Source organism: Ixodes scapularis, unplaced genomic scaffold (genome assembly GCF_016920785.2).
Source record: "Ixodes scapularis isolate PalLabHiFi unplaced genomic scaffold, ASM1692078v2 PGA_scaffold4__175_contigs__length_147842914, whole genome shotgun sequence".
Lineage (NCBI taxonomy): Eukaryota > Metazoa > Arthropoda > Arachnida > Ixodida > Ixodidae > Ixodes > Ixodes scapularis.
In genome coordinates, this window is record NW_024609879.1 from 106361374 (window position 1) to 106372346 (window position 10973).

Consider the following 10973-nt stretch of genomic DNA (forward strand, 5'->3'; position numbering starts at 1 on the left):
AACATCTTGTGATCGGTTCTATTACTACCGAATACATTACATTACCAAAGCAAAATGCCTCGTTGCATACGAGTATATAAATGAAAAAAAAAAAAACATTGTAACAATAATTAGACAACAGATATTGGCTGTAATTTCGAAAGACGAATACAAGGCGCGTGATGATGAACTATGCTACTAAAGGCAAATATAGTCTAGACGGCTTTGCCATTAATAGGGCGATTTTATGTATAGTTTCTAACCGTACTCCGACATATATGGGAAAATAGTGCACGCAGTACTTAGCATGTTTTATACTTTTATTACCATTTGAAGGATCATGACCAGGAATGCCTTGAGAAACCAGTGGTTTGCGACGAATGTGAGGGTGAGGTACTACGGAAGGAGAAGTTCAAGCATGCCTTCGAGTGTCCAATGCCTCTTGTGCGCTGCGAGAACTGTGAAGGAGTGTACGCCTACTCTTTAGAAAAGGTGAGGAATAAACTCGCGATTGGTTGTACTGCGGTACCTTGGAAAGCATCTTGGACTGGTGTGTTTAGGGTCCTATCCCGCCTTGACATCCAAAGCGCTCCCGAAGAAGTAACAAATGACGTCACAAAAGTCAAATTGTCTTGTTATTGGATGTCGCGATGCTGGTGTTTGGTGCTACAAGTCACGACAAAAGTACGGGTGAAGGCGAGTGTCGCTGGCGTCGTGGAAATGCAACTCTTGGCTGCTAAAGCTTTCGTGCCACAGCCAAGGTGGAAAGCAACCTGCAGCAGAACAGGCGTCTGCCAGGTTCAAAAGCTCTGCTATGACGCCGCCAGGATCGCGCCCGGCGACAACATGACACTTCTGTGACGTCATCAGGCGGAAGTGGACACACTACTTTTTAGGACGCGGGAAGCACTCCAGTCGGAGGCGCGTTCCATGTACCGCATAGTTGTGCGTGGTAGGTTTTCGTACACATTGTCATAGTCACGTGGTTGGTACCGAAAAGGTGCTAATGCAAAGTTGTGGGCACCCTGGCGGCTCCCAAGCCAAGTTGCCCGACTGCGAGGCTCAAGCCGAACTTTTCCCGCGTGGCGGCGACGTCACGCCAGCCACGCGCACATCGGATGCGCCGCCTTGATAAGGCAGATCAGAGGCGGCGCACGGGGGGTCGCTGCCTGGACTCAGGCGCCGCTGGTAACCATGTTAATCGTCTCGTCCATGTCCCATTAAATGTAGTTTCTTGTTGTTGAAACCGTTGGCTCCGTGTTATTCCTCCGGGTCGGGTATGCAGCAAGGCAAACCGACCACAATGGCGCCCAACCGTGGTATGCTACCCACTCGCAGGAATTTCACGGGGCTTGGTTTCTTCTTTCGGTAAGCCTTTTTCATATTCCCCGTGTTTCCTATCGTTGTTTCGTACTTCCGTCACGTCCACGTTTGCTGTATTGGCGTGTTTGTGAATGTGTCTTTGGGACTGGCGGCAATTGTTTTGCGCGCTTGTGTTGGGTTTTTGGGGGCGTTTCTTTTTTTTTGTGCTTGCAGGAATGCTTACGCGACGCAGCACCCGGATGAAAGTCTGGCCCGGTACGTTCGGGCCATGCAGGAGCTCTTCAAGAGGGCGGACCCGAAGTCACCGGAATCGGACAGATTAGCTCGGGTCAGAAGACAGTGTCACCCCAGGTACCACGTCTACCTGATCAACCGCACCTTTGAGACCCTTGAAGAGCTAGCCCGGGGCGCCCGCCTCATCGACGAAGCTCTTCATGCCGAGCGGAACTACGTGCCGCCGCCACCAGCCAAGTACGCGCTCGAGCCGGCATGCGCATGGCGGGGCCCCGAGGCCTCCACGCAAGTGGACTGTCCGAACGAGACCTCCCTTCCCCACCACGTCAACCAGGAGTGTTGGCGTGGCATGCATGGTGAACTCCCGTGCGGGATAAGCGTGTGTTCGCCTAACTCTCCCCGAGAGGTCCCCGGAGGTCACAGCGAGGCCCGTGAGGGTTTCGCTGTGACAGAAAAGGACTGCTAATAACCAGAGAACTATCTATAGACCTTTCCATCGCTCATCACACGAGCGAAAAATGCTGAATCACTGAGCTGTGGACGCATGCGCAACGTTCGATGTACCACACGCCAGACCAACAGCGCATGCTCAGAAGGCGTTCCACAGCCCAGCGGACAAAGATGGCAGCGCGCAGAAGACTATTTTTGCAAAGGTGTATACTTGAAATAGAACTTAATGTATGTTTATATATCTTTGATTTTATTTATTAAGGTTCACCTTTGTTTAAACCTTTACCGATTCTAAAGTGAAGGCGATATTGCCGCCCGCAGAGCCGAGAAGGCAACGCTTGGTCACGGTCTTCTAGAAGATTCCCGGTCATTCTCGCAGCAGACGTAACTTTCCCTCTGCCTTGTTATTCTCGAAAGTGCCAGTTCATCCTCGCCCCGAGCGCGCGACGCTCGAACCTTCTTTGCCGAACTTTCGAGATAGTGACGCAGGGTAGATAAGCAGCTCCCGCGACCTTGTCGAGTCAGTCTCAGTCTCGCTAGCGCTCTGTAGTGCCGCCGAATCGCCGCCCGCTTTTCTGCTGCCTCGACGCTCTTCCGTTACTTATTTTTGTTTGGCACAAGTTCACCCATTAAACCTTTATTTTCAGTTTACTCTTTGCTTTCTCGTCGCCTTAATTCGTGACATTTCTGGTGGAGGTGCGGGGTACAAAACCCGTGCAGCGTACCCCTAGAAGAACTCGGTCAACAAGCCCCATTTCCCAACGACCTTCCGTTGAAGACTCAGAGCATCGTGCCAGCCGCCGTCTTCAAGGGCAAGCTCCTGAACTCGGACCCCCGCCGCGGAAATCAAAGAAGAAGACCGCGACGATGACCGCTCCGCCCGTCGTCGTCCTGCCCGTCACCCCCCGATCGCCGACAACTTTCCATGGCGAAATCTATGAAGACGTCGAGGACTGGATCCTTCACTATGAGCGCGTCGCCCGCCAAAACGGATGGAACGCCGAGCAGCGCCTCCAGAACCTCTACTTCTCGCTGGAAGGCACCGCGAGGCACTGGTTCGAAAACCACGAGGCTTCGCTTACATCGTGGGATATCTGCGATGCCGAGTTGAGGCGAACATTCTCGAACCAACACCGGCGACAGAATGCGGAGGACCTGCTCCAGACGCGGACACAAGCCCCCGACGAAAGCGTGACAAGCTACGTTGAAGACGTGCTACGACTCTGTACACGCGCCGACCCTCAAGCCACCGAGGAGAAGAAGTTGCGCTTCCTCATGAGGGGCGTCAAGAGTGAAATCTTCGGTGGCCTTGTCCGCAGCCCCCCGACGACGGTAGATGGCTTCGTGGCCGAGGCAACCAACATCGAGCGAGCGCTGTTGGCCAGAGCTGTGCACTATCAACGACGCACCGGTGTGTCAACGATTCCGGCTGTCTCACCACCTCGCTCCGATGTCAATAGTATCGGCATCGAACACCTGCGGCAGATAATCCGCGACGTCGTTCGAGAAGAAATCAGGAAGGTTCTGCCCACTGCCGATCGCCCTGCCTCGCTTTCTATGGCGGAAGTAGTGCGGGAGGAGGTGCAGCGAGCCTTCCAGCAGGAGGCTCCCGTCGACCTGCCACCACCGGAACAACCAACGGTGAGCTACGCCGCCATGGCTCGACGACCGCCAGTTCCTGCCCGTCAACCTCCTGCGCCGCAACGACGAGACACACCAGCACCGCCGTACCTCCGACGTCTCGACGACCGACCTCAGTGCGTCCGGCAAGAACAACCGGCGCCCAGGAAGACTGACGTGTGGCGGACGGCTGATCGACGCCCCCTGTGCTACCACTGTGGTGAAGCAGACCACATCTACCGACGATGCCCCTACCGACAGCTGGGCTTACGAGGGTTTGCGCCCAACGACCCTCGACCACGTCTTGGAGAGCGACCTCGGGACATCGAAGACTACCTCCGCCGCTCTTCATCTCCTGAGTCGTCTCGCCGCCGAGGATTCCGTTCACCATCTCCCCGACGCTCGCCATCGCCCTTCCGCCGGTCCCGCCGAGAAAGCCTGTCCCCCTTGCCTCGCCGGGAAAACTGAGTGCGGCAATACCGGGAGGTGGTATTGCCGGTGACGAACGACGCCAATATCCTCCACAAACGTCGGAGGGCTCCCACACTAGCGACAAAACGGATAGGAATGACGCTTCTGTGACGGTGTCGAATAACCTCGACGTTACCATCGACGGCCACGACGCGAAGGCACTCGTCGACACCGGAGCAGACTATTCCGTTTTAAGTGGGAAGCTCTCTCGCCGCCTTCGGAAAGTGATGACGCCGTGGGATGGCCCGAAAATACGAACCGCCGGCGGACATCTCATCACACCAGTGGGAAGGTGTACTGCGCGCGTGGACATTGTGGGGATTGTGATCCCTCAACATTCTGTCGCGTCAGCGTTTTGGCGCGCCGTGGCGGCCGCGCTGGCGTAGCGAGAGGCGGCGCTGCTTACCACTGTGAGTGGCTTCCTCCTCTCCCCCCTTGGGGCGATTTCCGTAACGAACCCCCGCACAAAGGAGATCGACGTGTCGCTCCTTGATTGGCCACTTCGCCCCGCCGTTATCTTAAAACCAGCGGACAGCAGTGTCGCTGCTCCTCTTCTTCCTGGGATTCGGCGGCGGCGACAACGGGGACCCTTCCGGCGCACCGGTGAGCGTTTACCCCGTACTTTGTACCTTTGTGAACGACCGTTCGGCCGTGGGCGATCTCCACACCGACGGCGTTCACCAGCTTATAGCCGTTGTGTTGTTGTTATTTTGTTTCATTGTAAATAAACAGTTTATCACCGTTACCAACGTGACTGGTGTCTGTTTGCGCTCAACGAGCAGCATGCCACGCGAGTACGAACCCGCTTCGCGGTAGAGCGTCTCGCCGCGAACGTGGTACTCCCAAAGGCAGTGGCCCCAAGGAGAACCACAACATCTACGGAGAGTCTTGCCCCGTCAAATTCGTAGTCCTCAAAGACTGTTCGAGAGACGTCATCCTTGGCATGGACTTCCTTTGTGAGTACGGTGCCGTGATCGACCTTGGAGCAAACAGGTTGACGCTGCGAAAGCCCGTGCTACCTCCGGAGGAATCCAAAACGTCGCCAGCCGCCGTCCGAGTCATTGCGGACCACGTGAACCTGCCGCCACGGTCGAGTGTTCTTGTGCCCGTCGTTACCGACGCAGTTGCCAGCGGGAAAGTCCTTCTGGAAGGCAAGGTCCAACTGCTTCTCGGAAGAGGAATAGGCGTCGCAAGGGGCGTAGCAGAGCTGCAGGATGGACGTTGTGTGGTCCTCGCGACGAACTTTCGACCGGAGGCGCAGCATCTCACGAAAGGTGCCACTATAGGACACGTCGAGGAACTCCTGGCCGACGCCGAAATCGCCGCGATCTCCGAAGAGCCCTCGCCATGTCAGCCGTCCAGTACAGTGCCGCAACAGCTTGACGTTAGCCCCAAGCTCAGCGCCACGGAACGACGACAGCTCGGAGACCTCCTCGCCGAGTTCGGCGACTGCTTTGCGACGACGTCGAGGGTGCGCCAGACAACAGTTGCGAAACACCGCATCATTACCAACGAGGACGCGCTCCCTGTGCATCGGCCGCCGTACCGGGTCTCCCCAAAGGAACGAGAGGCCATTCATGAACAAGTACAGGAGATGCTCAACGACGACATCATTCAGCCTTCGAGCAGCCCGTGGGCCTCTCCGGTTGTGCTGGTAAAGAAGAAAGACGGAACGCTTCGATTCTGCGTTGACTACCGGCGGCTCAACGCGGTCACGAAGAAAGATGTGTATCCGCTCCCCCGCATCGACGACACGCTGGACCGGCTGCGCCACTCCCGATACTTTTCGTCGATGGACCTTAGGAGTGGCTACTGGCAGATCGAAGTCGACGAACGGGACCGAGAAAAGACTGCCTTCGTCACGCCCGACGGACTGTTTGAGTTCAAGGTGATGCCCTTCGGACTGTGCACGGCGCCGGCAACGTTCCAACGTGTCATGGACACCGTCCTGGCAGGCCTCAAGTGGCAGAGCTGTCTCGTTTACCTCGATGACGTCGTGGTATTCTCGGCCAACTTCGACGAGCATTTGCGACGCCTTCGGGCCGTTTTAGAGGCAATCAGGACCGCAGGACTCACCCTCAAGCCGAAGAAGTGCCGGTTTGCCTACGGCGAACTGAAGTTCCTGGGCCACGTGGTGAGCAACGAAGGTGTAAGTCCTGACCCTGAGAAGACTCGCGCCGTAGCGGCCTTTCCACCGCCCACCGACAAAACTGCCGTCCGAAGATTCCTTGGGCTTTGCGCATACTACCGGCGATTCGTTCAGGATTTCGCCAAGCTTTCTGCGCCGCTAACGCACCTTACGAAAGACGCCGTGAACTTCGACTGGGGTGAAGAACAACAACAGGCATTCGACGAACTAAAGCGACGGCTCCAGTCACCACCTATTCTCGGCCACTTCGACCAATCAGCCGAAACGGAGGTCCACACGGACGCCAGTAATACAGGACTCGGAGCGGTACTGGTCCAACGACAAGACGGTGCGGAGCGCGTGATCGCATACGCTAGCCGGACGCTGTCGAACGCGGAACGCAATTACTCGACGACCGAGAAGGAATGTCTGGCCGTCGTCTGGGCTATCACGAAATTCCGCCCATACCTGTACGGGACTCCTTTTCGGGTGGTCACCGACCACCATTCGCTGTGTTGGTTAGCGAGCCTGAAGGAACCATCGGGACGCCTCGCTCGATGGAGCCTACGACTGCAAGAGTACGACGTAACCGTGGTCTACAAGTCAGGCCGAAAACACAGCGACGCCGACTGCCTGTCCAGAGCCCCTGTCGAGTCAGCTGCCGGATGTGCCAAAGACGACGACGACGACGACGACGACCACTTTCTTGGCGCGGTGAGCATTCACGGCATGGCAGCGCTCCAGCGGGACGATCCTGAGCTGCGTGCATTGATCGACCACTTGGAGGGACGAGGGGGTACGATTCCCCGAGCCTTCTCACGTGACCTGCCACGATTCGCCGTCCGGAGAGGTATCCTCTATAAAGAAAATTTCGGGGACAACAACTCGACGTGGCTGCTAGTGATTCCTGCTAGTCTTCGAGAAGAGATCTTCCAAGCCTGCCACGACGACCCAACATCTGGTCACCTTGGCTACAGTAGGACTCTTGCACGGATCCGAGAAAAATACTACTGGCCCAAGCTTCCGAAGACTGTCCACCTCTACGTCCGTTCGTGCCACGAATGCCAACGACGTAAGAAACCACCGACGAAGCTGGCAGGTCTCTTGCAACCGATCGCGCCCCCGACTGCACCATTCCAGCAGGTTGGAATGGGTCTTCTCGGACCTTTCCCACCGTCGGCGCAGGGAAACCGGTGGATAATCGGGGCAACTGATTATCTCACCAGGTACGCCGAGACAAAAGCACTCCCGTCGGGGACCGCCGTGGAAGTAGCCAAATTCTTCGTGGAGTCTATCGTCCTCCGACACGGCGCTCCCCAAGTCTTGATTACGGACCGAGGATCCTCGTTCATGGCGCAACTGACACAAGAGATACTCCGCCTGAGCCACACCGACCACCGCCGGACCACGGCATACCACCCGCAGACCAACGGGTTGACGGAGCGACTAAACAAGACCATCGCCGACATGATTTCTATGTACGTTGACGTGGAACACAAGACGTGGGATGAAGTGCTGCCCTACGTCACGTTTGCGTACAACACGGCGATTCAAGAAACTACCGGCATTACACCCTTTCAGCTGGTGCACGGCAGAAAGGTGACGACGATGCTCGACGCCATGCTGCCCCACGATCCAACGGACGACGGCACCGACGACGCCCAGCTGGTCACCCAACGAGCAGAAGAAGTACGACAGCTAGCCCGTCTTCGAATAAAGAACCAGCAACGTGTCGACGCAGGCCGCTACAACCTCCGCCGCCGCGACGTGGAGTTCCAGCCCGGAGACAGGGTATGGGTGTGGACGCCCATTCGCCGCCGCGGCCTCAGCGAGAAACTGTTAAAGCGCTACTTCGGACCCTACAAGGTCATCCGCCGTCTTGGGGACTTGAACTACGAGGTGCTCCCCGACGGAACTCGACCATCAGGACGCCGCCTGCCTCGACCCGAAGTCGTCCACGTAGTTCGACTCAAGCCGTTCTACGGGCGTTAGGATTGTGACACTGGATGTTTGTTTTGTTTCGCCGTAATTGTTTTAGCCATTTGCGTTTTCCTTTCGTTTTGCATCGGGGCGATGCACTTTTAAAAGGGGGATAATGCCGCCCGCAGAGCCGAGAAGGCAACGCTTGGTCACGGTCTTCTAGAAGATTCCCGGTCATTCTCGCAGCAGACGTAACTTTCCCTCTGCCTTGTTATTCTCGAAAGTGCCAGTTCATCCTCGCCCCGAGCGCGCGACGCTCGAACCTTCTTTGCCGAACTTTCGAGATAGTGACGCAGGGTAGATAAGCAGCTCCCGCGACCTTGTCGAGTCAGTCTCAGTCTCGCTAGCGCTCTGTAGTGCCGCCGAATCGCCGCCCGCTTTTCTGCTGCCTCGACGCTCTTCCGTTACTTATTTTTGTTTGGCACAAGTTCGCCCATTAAACCTTTATTTTCAGTTTACTCTTTGCTTTCTCGTCGCCTTAATTGGTGACAATATAATGGGGGTTTATTAATTGTGTGGTCGCTGATACTAGACACCACAATTCCTACAATGCGTCAAAAAGGAAAGAGTGAGATCACGGTATGAAATACAGACAAAAAGCTGTCATAACACAATATGGTTGGATGGTTTCATTTGAGTTCAAGAAGTGGCACTTATTGTAATCTTTGGCTTTCTTTAAATGTTTATATGCTGCGGCGTAAGCTATACAAAAGACAACGGTTTACATATAAAAGATAAAATATATATTTAGTTAAAAAATAAAAAAATTCAGCTGGAGCGTGAAGGATGGCGGAATATTTAATTGCCGTCTCTAACTTGTTACATTCGCGCTTGAGTCTAAAATATTAACCACAGATACTTCATACACCTGAAAAAATATTTTAGTTTCCCATTTATTGTTGTAGTAAGACCGAGCAACCTATCTTTTCTTACAGCCTAGTAAATGATGGCGTAATGAAATGTTGACACATTATAGTCTCGAATCAATTTTAGCGAGTACTTGCTCTCCGAAAAACAAATTCTGTTGGCAAAAGAAGCTTTTAATATAGAGGCGTCATTCGTTATAATATATGTTATGTTATTGGAATCGAATGATGAGGCTTACTAATATATTACACACTTCTAAACAAGTAAAAGGACATGAAAGTAATAACTGCTTGCTCGAAATATTTACAATTTCTATTATGTAGAGCCTTTTCAAATGATACAAATATTTATTTAAGAATCCAATGTTCGTCCGTCTGTGTTGATATCATAAAGGTAGCAGCAATGTAACTTTGCTTCAAAGCAACAATGAAGTAAATAAAACGAAAATATTTAGTTCAACAACAAATCGGTGCCTTGACCGCCGTATCTTAAAGTTAAGTTTGTAGACAAGAAATTAAGATGAACTGGTAGTGCTAGAAGATCTTCGTTTTGTTTTATAGACAAGGTGACGTTGATGATTGTAGTTGATACCTTATATTCTTCTTGATAACCTGATGTATATATTTAATTACAGGAGCACAGGGAGCAGTGTGAAAAAAAAGTGGAAGCCGTTTACAAATCCCTGTAACGCCGAATTGGAGCGCAGCTCTTGAGGAGGAGGAGTGAAGGGTACTGAGGGGAGGGTAGACCCCTCCCCCTTCTCCTCCTCCTCCCCTCATTCTTTAATATGCTCCGGGGGGGGGTGTCACGTGACTTCGGGGAGGGGGTCACGTGACCTCGGGGAGGCGTGACCTGGGGGTGACCTCAAGGCCACGTGACCCCAAAGGTGACCCCCACGTGACCTTGGGGGTCACGTGACCTGGAGGGGTCACGTGACCTCGGGGGTCACGTGACCTCAGAGGGGTCACGTGACCTGGGGGTCACGTGGGGTCACGTGACCTTGAGATGACCTTGGAAGGGGTCACGTGACCTTGAGATGACCTTGGAAGGGGTCACGTGACCTTGGGGGTCACGTGACCTCGGGGGTCACGTGACCTTGGGGAGGCGACCACGTGACCTCGGGGGTCACGTGACCTCAGAGGGGTCACGTGACTTGGGGGTCACGTGACCTTCAAAGGGTCACGTGGGGTCATGTTGGGGTCACGTGACCTTGAGATGACCTTGGAAGGGGTCACGTGACCTCGAGGGGTCACGTGACCTTCAGGGGGTCACGTGGGGTCACGTGACCTTGAGATGACCTTGGGAGGGGTCACGTGACCTTGGGGGGTCACGTGACCTTGGGATGACCTTGGTTACGCCGACGCCGACGGCGACGCCGCTCAAGCCGGGAACGGGCCCCTAAGAGCTGCGCTCTAAAAGAAACTTGCTTGCGAGTACTGCGAATTGGAACTGAAAGGCGAGGATGAAGTGAGTATGGGTTCTAAATGTCAAAGCGGGCAATTGGCTTGATTCTTAGTGTACGATGTTAAAAGAAAGTGTCTATTCTTCCGGAATTAAATATAATAATTTCCCCAAAACTCTACCGGCAGTCGCTTCCTGTTGGCAGAGGCCATTAGTTCATAAATCAACGTTTCGATCGTGGACAAGTCGTTTGATCGTCGAGCATTGTTTCATCAATAGATCGTTTTACCGACAGCTCGGATTAGCTTTTTTTTCTGTAATGAGCCGCCCCCGACTGTCATTGCGAAGCGGCGTTAACGGGTGGGCCGAGTAGGTTAGGGGGCGCTGCGAGCGCGAGCGACAACGGACGCAATTCACTTGGGCTCCGCTGATTTCGTGCCTTCACCCCGCATATTGGGATCCTAGAGTACTGTCATCGAAATCATCGGCTTCCTATCAACGAGATGAATCCAGAGACACC

General features: G+C 54.2%; 1 protein-coding gene across 1 annotated transcript in view; it reads left to right on the forward strand.

The window, feature by feature from the left end:
- The window catches only part of LOC120837931 (TNF receptor-associated factor 6-B), a 55718-nt gene extending 45157 nt beyond the window's left edge, over nucleotides 1-10561 (forward strand). Inside the window, exons 7-9 of the mRNA XM_040207579.1 lie at nucleotides 316-471; nucleotides 9687-9713; nucleotides 10472-10561. Of these exons, the coding sequence (XP_040063513.1) occupies nucleotides 316-471; nucleotides 9687-9713; nucleotides 10472-10561 (273 nt within the window). The remainder of the gene's footprint in view (nucleotides 1-315; nucleotides 472-9686; nucleotides 9714-10471) is intronic.
- Nucleotides 10562-10973: the final 412 nt, after the last annotated feature.